At 44.5% G+C, this 19,683-nt stretch overlaps 2 protein-coding genes across 6 annotated transcripts in view; one reads left to right on the top strand and one right to left on the bottom strand.

The window, feature by feature from the left end:
* Window positions 1-7,790, top strand: part of TRIP10 (thyroid hormone receptor interactor 10) — a 145,158-nt gene extending 137,368 nt beyond the window's left edge. For both annotated transcript variants that reach the window (XM_060763339.2, XM_067464110.1), the window contains 3 exons: window positions 2,632-2,756; window positions 3,203-3,333; window positions 6,248-7,790. In XM_060763339.2, the coding sequence (XP_060619322.2) occupies window positions 2,632-2,756; window positions 3,203-3,333; window positions 6,248-6,396 (405 nt within the window). In that variant the 3' untranslated portion in view covers window positions 6,397-7,790. The remainder of the gene's footprint in view (window positions 1-2,631; window positions 2,757-3,202; window positions 3,334-6,247) is intronic.
* A 1,733-nt stretch (window positions 7,791-9,523) lies between these two features.
* The window catches only part of LOC132767918 (breast cancer anti-estrogen resistance protein 3-like), a 47,367-nt gene continuing 37,207 nt past the window's right edge, over window positions 9,524-19,683 (bottom strand). For all 4 annotated transcript variants that reach the window (XM_067464107.1, XM_067464106.1, XM_067464109.1 and 1 more), the window contains 4 exons: window positions 19,258-19,429; window positions 15,539-15,650; window positions 12,815-13,006; window positions 9,524-10,344 (listed from right to left, as the gene is read on the bottom strand). In XM_067464107.1, the coding sequence (XP_067320208.1) occupies window positions 10,193-10,344; window positions 12,815-13,006; window positions 15,539-15,650; window positions 19,258-19,429 (628 nt within the window). In that variant the 3' untranslated portion in view covers window positions 9,524-10,192. The remainder of the gene's footprint in view (window positions 10,345-12,814; window positions 13,007-15,538; window positions 15,651-19,257; window positions 19,430-19,683) is intronic.

The raw sequence follows: 19,683 nt of genomic DNA on the forward strand, positions 1-19,683 counted from the left end.
TAGGGTAGGGGCCTGTCTAAGATCTTTTGGGAGGGTGTTCCAGAGTCGGGGGGCCACCACAGAAAAGGCCCTGTCTCGTGTCCCCACCAACCGCGCCTGCAATGCAGGCGGAATCACGAGCAGGGCCTCTCCGGATGAACGAAGTGAGCACGTGGGTTCATAAACAGAGATGCAGTCACGCAGGTAGGATGGTCCCAAACCGTTTAGGGCTTTGTAGGTAAGCGCCTGCACCTTAAATTGGGCTCGGAAGATAAACGGCAGCCAGTGGAGCTCCTTGAACAGGAGGGTTGACCTCTCTCTGTAAGGAGCACCAGTTAACATCCTGGCTTATGCCCGTTGGACCAGTTGAAATTTCCGAGCCGTTTTCAAAGGCAGCCCCACGTAGAGCGCATTACAGTAGTTCAATCTAGAAGTGACCAAGGCATGGACCACCCCGGCCAGATCAGACTTTGCGAGGTACGGTCGCAGTTGGCGCATGAGTCTCAATTGTGCAAAAGCCCTCCCGGACACCGCTGACGCCTGAGCCTCAAGCGTAAGCGATGAATCCAAGAGGACTCCCAAACTGCAGACCTGTGGCTTCAGGGGGAGTGTAACCCCGTCCAACACAGGTTGCCACCCTATACCCTGATCCGGTTTGCGATCGACCAGGAGGACCTCTGTCTTGTTGATTGATCTTCAGCTTGTTCTTCCTCATCCAGATAGAAACAGCGGCCAGGAACTTGTCCAGCACCTGAGAGGCCTCCTTGGAATTAGGTGAAACACTTTGCATACATATACACACCCGTAAAACTGGCATATTATGTGTGTGTATACACACACATAATATTCTAGTTTTATTCTGTAGCCTGCTGCCTATATGTTGTCAGGTTACCCATATTTGTACCTCAGTTTGGGCAGCAATTGTTAGTAGGAAGGAAGCTAATAAACCCCTATAAATTTATTTATACATTTGCTAGAGTTAGGGGCAGAGGCCCGTGCGAAAAGTAGGAAAAAACACAAATAAAAGGTAATTTTTTAACATAAGATAGTATTTTTAGGAATCTCTAGGTCCTCCAGTGAAACTCTATGATCAACATCCAGTGGAAGTTGACCGTAAGGCAATATTGATGGACCTGGAGTCCATATTAATCAACAAAAGGTAAACCCACCAATATGAAGGGTCAACTGTGTTTATATGTTTATGTTTCTTCCTGTAGCCCTGTAAAATAGGTCACTAAAGACCATATCACTAATTGGGCAGTGGAAGTAGCTGAAGCTTTGAAAAATTGGGCCGGTGTAGCCTTTTTGTGGTTAAAATGAGGGTTCTGCTGTTAAGCCAGTTATGTGGGGCTTTCTTTATCTCCTTGCAGCCTATATAGTGAGGAATGAAGGGAGTTGTTGTCCAGCTTTCACCATCTCTGGGTTTCATATTTCTTTCAAATGATGGTAATGTCAGAGTGAAGGCATTCTCAGCTTGCACATTTCACTTCTTTCAGACTGAGGTTGAAGGGCACGGCCTTGTTTAGATGCCCATTGTGTTTGATTTTATAGTATGTCAATTTGCTTTATTTATTTTATTTTGCTACTGTATGTATTTTATTCTGATGTAATATTTGTTGTCTGCATTTTGTATTTTATTTTTGCTGTATTTTTTCTTTATTTTTTGTTAATTACTTGACACAATCTCATATATAATCAGAAAATATACAATCAGAAATAATGAAACATGTCTAGATATGTATGCAGATGGCAACTTGTACAAAATAAGTATAACATATTTTACCATTCACTCGAGTTTAAGACATTTTCAAAGGAAAATCCATGCAGAGACGGCCCTAGGTAATTTTCAACGGCAAGCAAACAGTATGTGCCGATCACCACTGGGACCACCTTTACTGGTTTGTGCCAGAGTCTTTGCAGTTCGATCTTTAAATCCTCATACCGTGTCAGCTTTTCTAGTTGTTTCTCTGCAATCATGCTGTCACCTGAGATTGGAACATTGACAATCCATACATTGTTTTTTAACACAATTGTGAGGTCAGGAGTATTCAGCTCCAAAACTCTGTCTGTCTGAATTTGGGAGTCGCCCTCCTCCTCCTTCATCTGCTGCTTCTTCTTCTTCTGCTTCTTCTTCTTCTTCTTCTTTGGATCTTCATACAATTGGAGCTGACGTTGAATTTGACCTAGGGATTTACCAGCTCATAATCATCTCAATATATGGAATTACTCACCGGAAAATGCACAAGAGAGGCTCAAGAGCAGACTCTGGATCATGCTACCATTCAGTTCAATTTAATGTATGTCTTGCCTTTGGCCTAGAATGTAATTCAAATAAATTTATAATATTTTTAGAAATTTGCTACAGCCATTATTTTCTAAAATATAATATCTAATATCAAAAACATGCCTAAAATAGTTAAAAATACTTGAAAAACATATTTTCAATAACGCATTTAAACACCGATTATACATTCAAACAGCACAGCATCTTCAAACTGCCCTGAAGGTCATGTAATTAGAACATGTAGAGAGTTAAATCATGAAGGAAGTCAGAACCATTTTTCCACAGCCTTCAAGAAGCTACAGCTGTGGTAAGGCTACTTGCTGCTAAATAGTCCATTCTCCCTCACCCATATCTTTGTCTCCATGTAGGCTTGGCTGGCAGATGCAGAGAACAGGATGCTGAGTAACCGGCCTGATACAGTCACGCGCTACAGCCGACATTTGGATCATGCCAGTGCCCTGAACAACAACAATTGCTCCCATGAGAAGGACAGGTGAGAGCTGGGTTTGGGGAATACAGGAGTTGTAGTGGCTGCGCTTGGCATCATTGGGAAGAACCCCTCTGTATGGACAGAAGAGTAGACATGCTTTAAGCACTTGAATCTCTGTATCCCTAGGTGGCACAATGGGTTAAACCGCTGAGCTGCTGAGCTTGTTGACCGAAAGGTCGCAGGTTCGAATCCGGGAAGCGGCATGAGTGTATCTTTTACATATCTATGGAAGAACCCATTTATCAGAAGGTTATGGGGCCAAGGAGACTTTCATTTGTACTGATTTTTTGGTGACTACCCCTTCCTATTAAAAGCATTTCTCACTGGAAGTTCACAATGAAGCCCAGCAGGCCTGAATTTTTGGTTAACTGGAGAGCCAGTGCTGGACACCAGGCCTTCTGGTGACACCTCCCAGGACACTGGTTGTTTGGTTTGTCTTCCCCTGACAGCCCTGAGACCACTCGCTCTGACGAGAGCCAGGACACACTCAACCAGCCCATCTACACAGAGTTTGATGAGGACTTTGAAGAGGATTTGGTATCACCTGTCGGCACCTGCGTGGCCCTCTATCAGTTTGAAGGTAAGCACTCAGCAAGGTTTCCATGTTTATTTGTTTGTTTATTTACATTTATATTCCTCCCTTCTCACCCCAAAGAGGACTCAGAGCGGCTTACTATATATATATGTGTGTGTGTGTGTGTGTGTGTATGTATATATATGTATATATATATATGTATATATGTATATTTATGTATATGTATATATACACACACACAAACACATACATATACACATACATACACACACGTACACTATATATTATTAGCATCATACAATATCAATATTATATATTGCTATATCGTAATATACCATTATATTGTAATATTATTAGTAATATTGCATGTAATGTAAAATATATAATTATAATATCTTATTATTATTATATTGTACTATGTTATAATATTATAAATATATATACAATATATATATAATATATTGTATATATTGTATATAATATATACAATATATAATATATATTTTATATACAATACATTATATTAATTTTACTATACTACCCGGTGGTGCAGTGGGTTAAAGAGCTGAGCTTCTGAGCTTGTTGACCGAAAGGTCGCAGGTTCGATTCCAGGGAGCGGCGTGAGCTTCACTGTCAGCCCTAGCTTCTGCCAACCTAGCAGTTCGAAAACATGCAAATGTGCGTAGATCAATAGGTACCGCTCCGGCGGGAAGGTAACAGCACTCCATGCAGTCATGCCAGCCACATGACCTTGGAGGTGTCTATGGAGAACCCTGGCTCTTTGTCTTAGAAATGGAGATGAGCACCACACCCCAGAGTCAGACATAACTGGACTTAATGTCAGGGGACAACCTTTACCTTTACTTATACTATACTATACTATACTATACTATACTATACAAGGTGCAGCAGCATAACTTCCTTTTTTCAAAACTTAATAAAACCCATTGTCTGAATCAGATTATTTTTTTTATAATGTAGGCGCATACCTAAAGTTTTGTTTTACATAGTTTTGAAGATCAAATTAGGTAGGTAACGTCCCCCATTCTCCATACACTGAGTAAACCGATTTCTGGCGTTTGTCATGACTCTTGCCAGCATAGCAGGCGTTATGTTGGCAATTTCTTCCTGGATGTTGGTCTTCAAATCTGGTAGGATCCTTGGACAATTCACATAAACACGGGATTAAAAAAAACCCATAGAAAAAAATCACAAGGGGCCAAATCTGGAGAGTGGGCCGTCCACTCCAAATCCGCTCAAAAAGTAGGCCTCAACGGCAAAAGCACGCTCCTCATGGTTCCAATGCATGATGGCGACTCAATTGTGTCAGGACAAAACTTTATAACATCTACATGAAACCGCTGGGAGAGGTCATGCGGAGTTTTGGAGTTGGGTGCCATCTCTATGCAGATGACACACAACTCTACTACTCTTTTCCACCTAACTCCAAGGAAGCCCCTCGAGTGCTAGACGAGTGCCTGACCGCTGTAGCTGTCTGGATGAGGACAGAGGCCCAAACCTGGCGGATCTGGCTAAGGTGGTCCACGCCTTAGTCACCTCTAGACTGGATTACTGCAATGCACTCTACGTGGGGCTGCCCTTGAAAACGGCCCGGAAATTTCAGATGATCCAACGGGCAGCGGCCAGGTTGCTAACTGGGGCGCCTTACAGGGAGCGGTCAACCCTCCTGTTCAAGGAGCTCCACTGGCTGCTATTCATTTACCGGACCCAATTCAAGGTGCAGGTTCTCACTTACAAAGCCCTGAATGGTTTGAGACCCACCTACCTGCATGACCGCATCTCTGTATATGAACCCACGCAATCCCTTCGATCATCCGGGGAGGCCCTGCTCTCGATCCCACCAGTATCGCAGGCGCGGTTGGTGGGGACAAGAGAGGGCCTTTTCGGTGGTGGCCCCTCGACTCTGGAATTCACTCCCTAAAGACATCAGACAGGCACCAACCTTGGTAGTCTTCAGGAGGAGCTTGAAGACGTGGTTGTTTCAGTGTGCCTTCCCGGAATAATGATCCCATAGCACTTTGTCCTCCAAAGCACTTTATATTTTTTTTAGGTCTGCTCATATGCCTTTCCACAAAAGCCACTATCACCTTCCATCCATGTCCCAGCATTATTTCCATTTTAACTTTACATTTGGCCTTCCCACTGTTTTTAATTGTGTGTTGTCTTATTGATAATGTTGTATATTTTATTATCTAGGTTTTATTTTAATTGCTTGTACTGTTGTTGTTTTGCTTGTATTGTTGTATTTGGGCTCGGCCTCATGTAAGCCGCATCGAGTCCCTTGGGGAGATGGTAGCGGGGTACAAATAAGGTGTTATTATTTATTATTATTATTATACTCCTACCTCTTGAGCCCCCGGTGGCACAGTGGGTTAAAGCACTGAGCTGCTGAGCTTGTTGATCAAAAGGTCGCAGGTTCGATTCCGGGGAGCGGCGTGAGCTTCCGCTGTCAGCCCTAGCTTCTGCCAACCTAGCAGTTCAAAAACATGCAAATGTGAATAGATCAATAGGTACCGCTCCGGCGGGAAGGTAAGGGCGCTCCATGCAGTCATGCCGGCCACATGACCTTGGAGGTGTCTACGGACAACGCTGGCTCTTCGGCTTAGAAATGGAGATGAGCACCACACCCCAGAGTCAGACATGACTGGACTTAATTCAGGGGACTACCTTTACCTTTACCTACCTCTTGAACGAGACCACTAGCGCTCCGCTACGTCTTCAACCAACTGAATGGCGCGCATTAAAAAAAAAGAAGTTATGTTGCCTCACCGTGTAGTTCTGTCTGCCTAGGTTGCTCCTGGCTCTTCCAGGCTTGAAAATGGTAAGGGTCTCCCTGCTGCTGTGCTACGGAGTATCTGCATATTTATATGGATCTGCCTTCTGGTTGACCGTGGTTTCACTGAACACATCTTTTTATCAGTGTTGCTTTCCCTTCCAGGTTCCAGTGAGGGTACAATCTCCATGATGGAGGGCGAAGAGCTCAGCTTGATGGAGGAAGACAAAGGTGATGGATGGACACGTGTTCGGCGAAGCAAAGGGGGCGAAGGTTACGTCCCTACCTCCTACCTGCGGGTGAATGTAAACTGAGTGGGGAGAAAGTTGGCTTTGGCATCCCAAGAGTTGCAGCTTGGAGACAACATCAGGGCACGAGGAGAGACAGAGGCGTGGTGTTGTCAAAACTGCATTGCCCACTGTGTATGAGCGCCATGAAAGGAAGGAACCTCGTGCTTAAAGCATCACTGCAGAGCTGTGGGAGACAAGAATAGCTGTCTTGTTGAATAGAAGAAAAGTAGGTTGTAGCCTACCCAAAGCATGGTCTTGGCTAAGAGCACAAGAGGGGGAGTGACCTTCTTGTCCAGGCACCCAACCACTCATTATTCCCCCCTCCCCCAGGGCAAGCAAAGCTACACTATACTCCTTGTGAAACATACACTAGAGTGCCACCCTTCTCTCCTGTGGCAAAGTTACAGTTTTACATAAAGGAGAGCCACCTCTCCTCCCAGCCCTATGGCACATGAACATGGATCCATCAATCCCTCTTTTTCCCCCCGTGTGGTAGTAACACTCACTTCCCCTCCCTTCCATATGCCAAGCTGGTCAGAGCAGAGCTGTATCCTCTAGATCTGTTACTGCTCGATTCTACATGGATGGGACTGTGTCCATGCGCTGAGAAAGGGGGCATATGTGTGTTTGTTCCTGATGCATTAGGGTGCCAAGCATGAGTCTGGAGAAAGCTGGGTTGAAAGTCTTTAACTTTCACCCTCACAGTTGCTGCTATGTCTGCCTTTGGGTTCTCCTATTGTGTGTGGTTAGGGATGGAGGTGGTGAGGGAGTGAGAATATTTGCATAGCAGGGCACATCACCTGCCATAGATCCTATGGTGCAAGTACCACTGACAGGATCTTCATGTAGAAGACAGGCCAGATGCCATACTGGCATCAGAGGACATCCAGGTCATTTTCCCATGAAATGCACTTTAATTTTCCCTGGATCTGATTGGCCTGGCCCATTCAACCATTACAAAGTGCCTGCTCCGAACAAAAAGTTTGTTTCCCCCGCTCTTCCCTCAAAGCCTTTACTATCAGGGAGGTCAGTGTGTCCTGGCTTTCTCCTGCCCCATCCTCCATTCCCACCCCCACTTACATATTTGTGTGTTTTTAAAGAAGAGGATGCTAATGAATTCGCTTTTTTTGTACAGTGACCAACTTTATTTTACCACTCAGTTTAGCTTTTTGTTCACATAATCAGTAAAAGCCAACCCTCTCCCTGGCCCTAACTCCATTGTGCATTGGTGGACAGAGTAGAAGGGGTCCGAGCCCTGCTCTGGAGATGTAGAATGTATTTCCAGGTGCCTTTTTACACTTTATGTAAATAGTAGACAGACGTAACTTGTGGGTGCCTGTACGGTTGACTTTTTTTTTTGTTTCTCTGGCCTCCGAAGTGTGGGTTTTTCAAGATGTTTATAAAAATGCTAGATTGTAGTGTGTATGTTGTCATTCAATTGCTGGAGGACTATTGCCTGCCTCTGTTTTTTTTTTTTTGTTCATTTCACCAGATCCCACTCTACTCAGCCAATTGGGGGTAGATTACACTATGTAACAAAATGTGATTTTTTTTTTCTGTTCCTGGTTCGAAAGTGTTATTTTCTGTTTAATGGTGCAGGGTCCTGTCCTGGGCCCGGTCCTATTCAACATCTTTATTAATGACTTAGATGAAGGGTTAGAAGGCATGATCATCAAGTTTGCAGACGACACCAAATTGGGAGGGATAGCCAATACTCCAGAGGACAGGAGCAGGATTCAAAACAATCTTGACAAATTAGAGAGATGGGCCAAAACTAATACAATGAAGTTCAACAGTGACAAATGCAAGATACTCCACTTAGGCAGGAAAAACAAAATGCAAAGATACAGAATGGGGGACAATGCCTGGCTTGAGAGCAGTGCGTGTGAAAAGGATCTTGGAATCGTCATGGACAAGAAGTTAAATATGAGCTAACAATATGATGTGGCGGCAAAAATAAGCCAATGGGATTGGGATTGACCTTGGAGGGCTACATCCGGCCCCCAGGCCTTAGTTTGAGGACCCCTGACTTATATTGTCTTGAGAATGCATCAGCAAACCATGTAATTTGAAGTTCCTTTACCATTGAGAAGTTACAGGCAGCTTCCTATGTTAAGAAAAAGCATGTAGGCTAGAAGCAGCTTCCGACTGCCAATTGGTTCATTTATGCAATAACAAAAAGCCTGTCTGTCTCCTAAATTCAGTTCCTGAAATGTAGAAAAGGGAGGAGATAAGAGATTTATGGTCGCACCCCATTTTTGGTACCTAAACCTAGACTGGGCAAATGCTCCAAGAGATATTGTTCTTCAGTACTACTTCTCGCTTCTTGGGATATCTGGACTTAATATCTAAGTCCAGCTGCGGGATTCTAGGTTTTCGATTGGGAAACAAAAGGAGATCACGAAAGCCCAAACTCTGCCCCACTTTAAAGTGCATTCCGTTTTCTACGTATACTCCTTAAGGTGCTTAAGTGTCACAAAGCAACTTGCTTTTTAAAAGAAAACAACACTACTGTCGACATGTGGAACTGCAACCACAGACTGTTAATAGAGATGCAACCAGGGGCGGCTCAACCCATTATGCAAAGTAAGCTTTTGCAGTATAGTTGATTTTGCTCAGGGGCGCTCTTGAGGCGCTCTTTGGGGAAAATAGACCTTGACATATGTGAGTTGTAGTTACTGGGATGTATAGTTCACCTACAATCAAAGAGCATTCTGAACTCCACCAATGATGGAAACGAATCAAATATGGCACACAGAACTCCCACAACGAACAGAAAATATATATATCAGTGATTGGTTTGGGGGGGGGGGGCACCAAAATACTGTTTGCTTACCATTGAAAATTACCTAGGGCCGCCACTGGATGCAACGTATCCCATTCTTTTCCAAAGTAGTCATTGTTTTCCCATCGTGGTCAACTGTGAATCGCACATATGGTAGTTTCTGCACCTGAGCAGACAGCTTCGGAACCTTCTAGATAGATTTGAAAACTTTTCTGGTGGTTAGCCCCGCCCACTCTCCCCTTGTGAGTATAAGTAGCAGGTGGGCGGGGCCACTGCCTCAGTTCTCTTCATCCGCCACTCTGTCAGCAGCTGAGAACCTTTGTTTGTGTGACTAGCTTTTCTGGACTGACTGACTGACTAAACCAAACTGTCTTTTCCAAAGTAGTCATTGTTTCCACTCTTACAATCCATGCACACAATTGCTACCAAGGCAGATTTGGGCCTCTGCTAGTAGTCTTAGCCCACCAAGCTTCTGATCTACAGCAGGTAGAGACAGTGGTACTCTCCACACCACATACCGATCAAGGGCTGGCTATTCCTTTCTGAGTCCTTTGCAGAACCCGACAGTATTAGCAAAAAACAAGGCACCACGTTTAAGAGGACCACGTTCTGTCCTGGTGCTATGGAAAGAAGGCCATTGCTAGTAGTCTTAGCCCACCAAGCTTCTGATCTACAGCAGGTAGAGACAGTGGTACTCTCCACACCACATACCGATCAAGGGCTGGCTATTCCTTTCCTGGTCCTTTGCAGAACCCGACAGTATTAGCAAAAAAGAAGGCACCACGTTTAAGAGGAATGCACCATCATTTCTGTCCTGGTGCTATGGAAAGAAGGCCATTTTTTTTCTCCTGTAGAAAGTGTCTGTATTTCTGGTGAGTGTTCAGCTCCTTGCAAACAACACCCTCTACACCATTCAGTGCCTGGCACACTCCCAGGTTTCAGCTCAGTGTGCATTTCCTTCCAGCAGTGGGGAGCTATTCCCTTTGTTTCTTTTTTCCATTCCTAGAGGAATTAAAGTAGTCTTCCATGAGCTTTTTAGTCTAGTCTCTGAGAAAGGACAGTCAGGATCTGTTCAAATTTCCTGTGTCTCTCAGCCCGGCCTGCCTCGGCTCCTTTGCTGCCCCAGAATAAACGAAGGGAGAATTCTGTCTGAAATGCTTCCAGGAGCTCTGGAGTAGCTTGGAAACCTGAATGGAGGAAAGACAATAAAATGAAGGATCCGTAAAACCTAAAGAGTGTCACACAGACAAGGACTGTCCCCAAAATCATCATAGCTCCTGTCACTGCAACTATGAAATACCATCCAGTTAGTGGAAAGTACAGCACACTACAGCTCCAGAGAATCATAGAATCAAAGAGTTGGAAGAGACCTCATGGGCCATCTAGTCCAACCCCCTGCCAAGCAGCAGGAATATTGCATTCAAAACACCCCTGACAGATGGCCATCCAGCCTCTGTTTAAAAGCTTCCAAAGAAGGAGCCTCCACCACACTCCGGGCAGAGGGTTCCACTGCTGAACGGCTCTCACAGTTTTTGTGGCGGCAAAAAAAGCCAATGGGATTTTGGCCTGCATCAATAGGAGCATAGTGTCTAGATATGGGAAAGTAATGCTACCCCTCTATTCTGCTTGGGTTAGACCACACCTGGAATATTGTGTCCAATTCTGGGCACCACAATTGAAGAGAGATATTGACAAGCTGGAATGTGTCCAGAGGAAGGCGACTAAAATGATCAAGGGTCTGGAGAACAAGCCCTATGAGGAGCGGCTTAAGGAGCTGGGCATGTTTAGCCTGAAGAAGAGAAGGCTGAGAGGAGATATGATAGCCATGTATAAATATGTGAGAGGAAGCCACAGGGAGGAGGGAGCAAGCTTGTTTTCTGCTGCCCTGGAGACTAGGACGCGGAACAATTGCTTCAAACTCCAAGAGAGGAGATTCCATCTGAACATTAGGAAGAACTTCCTGACTGTGAGAGCCGTTCAGCAGTGGAACTCTCTGCCCTGGAGTGTGGTGGAGACTCCTTCTTTGGAAGCTTTTAAACAGAGGCTGGATGGCCATCTGTCAGGGGTGATTTGAATGCAATATTCCTGCTTCTTGGCAGGGGTTGGACTGGATGGCCCATGAGGTCTCTTTGATTCTATGATTCCTGACCATAAGAGCTGTTCAACAGTGGAACTCCCTGCCTCAGAGCCTGGTGGAAGCTCTTTCCTTGGAGGCTTTTAAACAGAGGCTGAATGGCCATCTATTGGGGATGCTTTCATTGTGCTTTTCCTGGGTGGCAAGGGGTTGTACTAGATGGCCCATGACATCTCTTCCAACTTTGTGATTCTGTTTTAGACTTGACACAAATGCACAAATGAGTGATAATATGCTCCAATCTAATACAGTTCTTTTCTCCTTCAACTGGCTGCGACTCATTTACATACAGTGGACCCTTGGTATCTGCTGGGGGTTGGTATACCACAATCTGTGGATGTTCAAGTCCTATTGTATACAACGGTGTACTCAAATGGCACCCCTTACATAAAATGGCAAGTCACAGATGGTTGCAGCTGTGGATGCAGAATTTGTGGAGATAGAGGGCTGGCTATACACATCTATTAGGTTGAAAACCAGGAATACTAAGCAAGTGTCAACTTGGGACACATCAGCAACATCTGGATGGCTACACATTTCTCTCACTTTGCCTAAACATGATCATTAATCCAAACTAAAGCAGACCCACCGAATCTATAAGAAACAAATACATTCAGAGTTATGTAAGTTTCATGCATTCAAGAAGTTTACTCTCAGTTGACTTTAGGACAACACAAATTTCATGTGCCTTCTCTACTGTATTAAAGCCAATGCAGGGGAAATGGGTTCTGCATCTGCAATTGAAGGAGATGTTAATGGTATCACCGCCATGGAGGATAATGCCACCAAAGGCCAGCTTGAACCCATCTGACCAAGATGAAGATGGCGAGCAAAAGCAATACTAATTCCTCAAGCAGCAACCTTCCGCCATGGGTGGTGCAGACAAAGTGTTAATAATAATAATTATTTATACCCCGCCACCATCTCCCCAGGGGGACTCGGGGTGGTTTACATGAAGCCAAGCCCAACAACACATCAGTAAAAACAAAACAGCAAGCAAATAAACAGTACAATTAATATACCTTACATATAAACAATACACAGAGAATTTAAAATGTTATGGCTGGGCCAGATGTAATAAATTTAAAATTTTAAAATAAACACTGGGCGTAGGGAGACCAACCCAATGGGTAGTAAAGTGCTTCTGAGGACAATTGCAGAGAATTAGAGCAGATGTTGTTGGGTGGCATTTGGATATAAAAAGCACAAGTATGAATTCATGCGCAGCTCTGAAACTCTCTCAGTTAGGCCTACTTTGCTATGCAAGTAAAAGGAGACAGCCCCGTGTATTTTGGCAGGAACAACTTCAGAGATACATCAAAGGAAGGAACAGTCAGTCTCAACTCCAGAAGTTGCCTGGTAAGATATGCTCAGTTGAGCAAAGCAGATTATTCCCGACAAGAGTTGTCTTCACAACCTCTGAGGATGCTTGCCATAGATGCAGGCAAAACATCAGGAGAGACTGCTTCTAGAACATGGCCATATAGCCTGAAAAACCTACAACAACCCAAGAGTTGTCCTACCTTGGAGTTTAGCCTCAGCACTGACTCTAAAGGCATTGGCGTTGGTGGCAATGAAGCGGCCAGCTTCTAACATTTTTAGAAGGACATCACACGTTTCTCCACTGTCCCCCCACAATTCTTCTCCTTCCATAAGGCTGAGGAGGGGCAGGATGTGGGGAACTGCAGTCTCTTTTGGGGAGGAGACTGAATTCCCTGTGGGGAAGAGAAAAGGAATTGTCATAGATCCTTTGCATAAATGAGTCAGTGAACTGAAGCCCAACTTTCAGGTCTTGAGCTTCATGGCACAACAGAAAGCCTTAACTGCAAGGGCACAGGAAGAACATAGATTCACATGTCTGTCTAGAACACTGTTTCTCAACCTTCCTAATGCCTTGACCCCCCTAATACAGTTTTTCCATGTCGTGCTGACCCCCAACCATAAAATTATTTTCGTTGCTACCTAATAACTGTAATTTTGCTACTGTTATGAATCGTAATGTAAATATCTGATATGTAGGATGTATTTTCATTCACTGGACCAAATTTGGCACAAATACCCAATACGGCCAAATCTGAATACTGGTGGGGTTGGCGGGGATTGATTTTGTCATTTGGGAGTTATCGTTGATGGGATTTATAGTTTACCTACTATCAAAGAGCATTTTGAACTCCACCAACGATGGAATCAAACCAAACTTGGCCCACAGAACTCCCATGACCAACAGAAAATACTGGAAGGGTCAGGCTGGCATTGACCTTGAGTTTAGAAGTTGTAATTCACCTACATTCAGAGAGCACTGTGGTCTCAAACAATGATAGATCTCAACTAAACTTAGCACAAATCCTCAATATGCCCAAATGTGAACACTGGTGGAGTTTTTGGGAAATAGACCTTGACATTTGGGAGTTGTAGTTGCTGGGATTTATAGTTCACCTACAATTAAAGAGCATTCTGAACTCCACTAATGACAGAATCGGACCAAATATTCCCCATAGAACCCCCATGACCAACAGAAAATACTGTGTTTTCTAGTGGTTTTTGGTGAACCCTCTGACACCTCCTTGTGACCCCCCCCCCCCCCCGGGTCCCGACCCCCAGGTTGAGAAACGCTGAACTAGAAGACATCCAGCCACTGCAGCCTCCTTTGGGGAGGCAACTGAATTCCCTGTGGGCTAGAGAAAGAAGGATCAACTACACAGTGGAGGTAAGCTGGTTGTGTACACCTTTTTCCCTTACAGGATTTAATTTGTAGGAAATCTTGGTGGTGCACACAAAACCCGAACCATGTGTACCACTTTCATTTGAACCAGCCTGCCATGGTGTCCTTACATGCAAAATCTTCAAGCATTACAGTATTTATTTAATTTATAGCCTGCTTTTTGCTAATACAGAAACCAAGGCAGCACACAACAAAACAAATCAAGTGCAGCTATTCATACAAATAGATCTAACAAAGCCCCACAATAATAATAATAATAATAATAATAATAATAATAATGATAATAACACTTTATTTGTACCCCGCTACCATCTCCCCAAAGGACTCGGTGCAGCTTACATGAGGCCGAGCCCAAACACAACAATACAGGCAATAATCACAACAATACAAGCAATTAAAATAGAACATAAACAATAAACATATAACATTATCAATAAGACAACATACAGTTAAAACTGTGGGAAGGCCAAATGTAAAAAATTAAAATTGGAATAGTGCTGAGGCATGGACGAAAAGGTGATAGTGGCGTTTGTGGAAGACATACGAGCAGACCTAAAAGTATAAAGTGCTTTGGAGGGACAAAGTGCTATGGGATCATTATTCCGGGAAGGCACACAGGAACAACCACGTCTTCAAGCTCCTCCTGAGTTGGAGCCTGTCGGATGTCTTTAGGGAGTGAGTTCCAGAGTCGAGGGGCCACCACCGAAAAGGCCCTCTCTCTTGTCCCCACCAATCGCGCCTGCGATGCTGGTGGGATCGAGAGCAGGACCTCTCCAGATGAAGAGATCATGTGGGTTCGTATACAGAGATGCAGTCACGCAGGTAGGCGGGTCCCAAACCATTCAGGGCTTTGTAGGTAAGAACCTGCACCTTGAATTGGGTCCAGTAGATGAATGGCAGCCAGTGGAGCTCCTTGAACAGGAGGGATGACTGCTCCCTGTAAGGCGCCCCAGTTAACAACCTGGCTGCTGCCTGTTGGATCATCTGAAATTTCTGGGCCGTTTTCAAGGGCAGCCCCACGTAGAGTGCATTGCAGCAGTCCAGTCTAGAGGTGCACTGGGATGTGGAGTGGGTCATGGGGGCTCTGTGTGCCAAGTTTGATCTTGATCAGTCATTGGATGAGGGTCGCAGCAGTCTTGGGAAGTGAGTAGAGGTACTTCAAGTCCCATCATCCATGATCCGTCCTCTTCCAAACCTCACCAGGATGTAGAGTGGGTCATGGGGGCTCTGTGTGCCAAGTTTGGTCTTGATCTGTCATTGGTGGGGGCCGCAGTGTTCTGTGGTTGCCCAAGAATTTTAAAGTGCTACAATTCCTATAATCAGTGGTCCACCTCCCCCAAACCGCACCAGCACGTAAAGTGGGTCATGGGGATTATGTGTGCCAAATTTGGTCTAGGTCCGTCGCTTGTGCACATCACAGTGGCCTGTGAAAATAGTCTAATGCTCAAACCATTACACCAAACTAGCCCTTGTTTCTTCCTTGCTTGTTGGAGTCAAAATGAAAGCAAAGTCTATTACACCTCACCTTCAGCCCGGTTGAGGCGCCCCATGAGAGGCTTCAGCTCTTTCTCAAAGATGATGGCACTCTGGGTGTAGCTTTGGCGTAGGTGCTTCCATGTTTGTTCCAATCGTGTGATCTATACCAGGTGGAAGAGAAAAATAACTCAATTTACTATCCCGGGTCCATGTCACCCCAATTGAGAAAATAATTTAGTGAAATTCTGAAGCTTAATGGAAACAAACAGGGACAGGGAACCTTTGAATAATCTGTAATAATTTGGGCAAGAAACCAAAAACAGCTGGAAGGCCATAACCTCCCTGCTCCAACAATAAGTATCTACTTAAGGAAAGCAATTTCTTTTGAGCACACTGCTGCTTGAACTTCATATTATTACTTGTTTAGAAATAATTATAAAGCAGAACTAGTCATAGTTCGCCTAATTCAGCTAGGTAATCAATTTTTTTTTCAAATTTCCACTCTGGAAAAGCTTGGCATAAGACTAGCTGCGACCATACCTCTTGAAGTCTGACTTGACCACGGTGGTCCACGCCTTAGTTACCTCTAGACTGAACTACTGCAATGCACTCTATATGGGGCTACCCTTGAATACGGCCCGGAAATTATAACTTGTCCAACGTTCGGCAGCCAGATTAATAACTGAGGCTAGCTATAGGGAGCAGTCGACTCCCATGTTTAAGGAGCTCCACTGGCTGCCATTTATTTTCTGGTCCCAATTCAAGGTACAGGTTATCACATACAAAGGAGCCCCCGGTGGTGCAGTGGGTTAAACCCCTGTGCCGGCAGGACTGAAGACCGACAGGTCGCAGGTTCAAATCCGGGGAGAGGCGGATGAGCTCCCTTTATCAGCTCCAGCTCCTCATGCAGGGCCATGAGAGAAGCTTCCCACAAGGATGATAAAACATCAAATCATTCGGGCGTCCCCTGGGCAACGTCCTTGCAGACGGCCAATTCTCTCACAACAGGAGAAACTTGCAGTTTCTCAGGTCTCTCCTGATACGACAAAAAAAATCGGTTTGGGACCTGCCTACCTTCATGACCGTATCTTTCTCCACGTACCAACCCGGGCCCTCTTCAGGGGAGGCCCTCCTTTCACCCCTACCAATCTCACAAGCTTATCTTGTGGGCACAAGGGAGAGAGCTTTCTCCTCTGTGGCTCCCCGACTTTGGAACTCATTACCTGGAGAGATCAGGAAAGACCCTTCACTAGAAACGTTCAAAAAGAACCTTAAAACCTGGTTCTTCCATTGCGCCTTTGGCGTGTAGGTGCATAATATGACACCATTGCACCCCTCAACGCTCTTCCCACTGGAATACACACCCTCCAATTGGGAAGTTTAGCTTCACAACTATGTGTGTTTTTATGAGTTCCCTGCAAATAACTTGCTCCCACTTTTATCTCATTAGAGTCTTTTAATCGTTTTATCTTGTACATGTGGTCCAACCATTGTTATTGTGATTGTGCTTATTGGAATGATACTTTATGACTGTGGTTTTTTTTTTCCTTTTTTCCCTTTTATGTAATTTTGATGATGTTGTTTATTGTTTATGCTCTGGTTTTATTTTGTTGTAATATGTTGTCCGGGCTTGACCCCATGTAAGCTGCTCCGATTCCCCATTGGGGAGATGGTGGCGGGGTATAAATAAATTTATTATTATTATAGGGTACAGGATATGGGAATTTGAGACTGTGAACAGCTAGCCTTGGGAGAGAACAAGGCCTTATACACTGTGGCAATGACACCCAAGTAGTCTTATGTATTAGCAAGGCTTACAAGAAAATCCCGCATGAAATTCCACCTGCAAGGAATAGGCTGCTCAGTAGGAATACATGATGCTTTCAAGCAATTCGACTTGACAGTTTTACATAATTTTTATCGCCACTACTAGACTGCATTGTTCTGTTGACCTTAGAGCAGGGTTCCTCAAACTTTTTAAGCCTAGGGGCCGGTTCATGGTCTCTCAAACTGTTGGGGGAATGGACTATAGTTTGAAATAAACATGAATAAATTACTATGCACACTGCATATATCTTATTTATTAGGCTGGAGCCCCCGGTGGCGCAGTGGGTTAAAGCCCTGTGCCGGCAGGACTGAAGACCGACAGGTCGCAGGTTCGAATCCGGGGAGAGGTAGATGAGCTCCCTCTATCAGCTCCAGCTCCTCATGCGGGGACATGAGAGAAGCCTCCCACAAGGATGATAAAAACATCAAATCATCCAGGCGTCCCCTGGGCAACATCCTTGCAGACGGCCAATTCTCTCACACCAGAAGCGACTTGCAGTTTCAGAACTCTTAACAAAACTTTCAAAATTTAAATATTATTTCATTATTGTCGATTTTTATGACAAACAATTAGGAACTGCCATTTATAATGAAATTTTGAGAGTTTTGTTAGAATTTTGAATTTTTCACCACCAGAATTTTAGTTTTGTAAGTACTTTAGAACCATTTAGAACCATGCATTGCCCAGGCCTATTATTTATAATGCAAAAAATGAAAGGAAAATACAATATTTAAAGGAAGAACAAACTTAACCCAGTTGTTGTCATATGTCTTCAAGACGTTTCAGACTTAGGGAGACTCTAAATCTGAAATTTAGGGTGGGAGATGGGTAGGGCGGGCCTTAGTTTGGGGAAACCTGCCTTAGAGTGACATTTCAACTCATTTCAACTCTCCCTTATTTTCCCTTTTTTCCCTTTTGTCTTCATTTTTCCCCTTACAAGATAAAATTCTACATGGAAGACGTGGGCATAGAATCATAGAATCAAAGAGTTGGAAGAGACCTCATGGACTACCCAGTCCAACCCCCTGCCAAGAAGCAGGAATATTGCATTCAAATCACCCCTGACAGATGGCCATCCAGCCTCTGTTTAAAAGCTTCCAAAGAAGGAGCCTCCACCACACTCTGGGGCAGAGAGTTCCACTGCTGAACGGCTCTCACAGTCAGGAAGTTCTTTCTCATATTCAGATGGAATCTCCTTTCTTGTAGTCTGAAGCCATTGTTCCGTGTCCTGATCTTCAGGGAAGCAGAAAACAAGCTTGCTCCCTCCTCCCTGTGGCTTCCTCTCACATATTTATACATGGCTAAGATGGATGGATGGCATCCTTGAAGTGACTGGACTGACCTTGAAGGAGCTGGGGGTGGTGACAGCCGACAGAGAGCTCTGGCGTGGGCTGGTCCATGAGGTCACGAAGAGTCGGAGACGACTGAACGAATGAACAATAAAATCATATCTCCTCTCAGCCTTCTCTTCTTCAGGCTAAACATGCCCAGCTCCTTAAGCAGCTCCTCATAGGGCTTGTTCTCCAGACCCTTGATCATGTTTTCACTACAAATTGCAAGAACCCTGTCTCAAAGTGCCAACAGTTGAAGTTAAATGTGACCAGAAATCAAATATGTCCTATCTAAAACAGTTTCCCAAACTCTAATCCTCCAGGTATTTTGGATTTCAACTCCCAAATGCTTCAGGTACCTTGGCCAATTCTGGGAAGTCCAAAACACCTGGAAGATTAGAGCCTGGAAAGCTCCAATATGAAAGATGCAGCTTTGAATGGAGGTGGCATATCCATACATTTCATTAAAACCTTATTTCTGAGGAAGAAAATTATACCTATGCTTTTTTTTTTTTTGCATACCACCCATCTGATGTCCAGAAAAATCAAACAAGTGCCTTGAGACTATGCCCCTCTTTCTTTCTTTCCTTCCCCACACCCATTCTTCACCTGTGGTAGCTGCAAGGCTTTCATCACAGCCGAGAAGGCAAAGAGGTCTCCAGCTGACCTCCACAGTTCAACCGCCAACTGGATAATCTTGCTCAAAGTGGCTGCCCGCTCGTCCACTGCTCCTGTGCAACCGAGGATGTCCACAGCAATGCCCAGAGTGATGGTGTGGTGCCTGAAGGTTGACAAGGAAGACAGGGATCTTGATCATGTTGAGGAGGCAGCTGCCTTTCCCCAAACAAAGCACCTTTTAAGAATATTTTCCTCCAAAACTTTTCCCTAGAAGTATGGAAAGGACAGCTAGTGTGGTGTTGTGTTGGATTGGTACTCTGGGAAATATTTGCTTAGTCAACCCACTTGCTGGCTTAGAGCAGGTCTCACTCAAGAGTAAGATGTCATGCTAAAACTCCTTGGAGTAAATCCTGCCAA

The sequence above is a fragment of the Anolis sagrei genome, chromosome 2 (assembly GCF_037176765.1).
Source record: "Anolis sagrei isolate rAnoSag1 chromosome 2, rAnoSag1.mat, whole genome shotgun sequence".
Classification (NCBI taxonomy): domain Eukaryota; kingdom Metazoa; phylum Chordata; class Lepidosauria; order Squamata; family Dactyloidae; genus Anolis; species Anolis sagrei.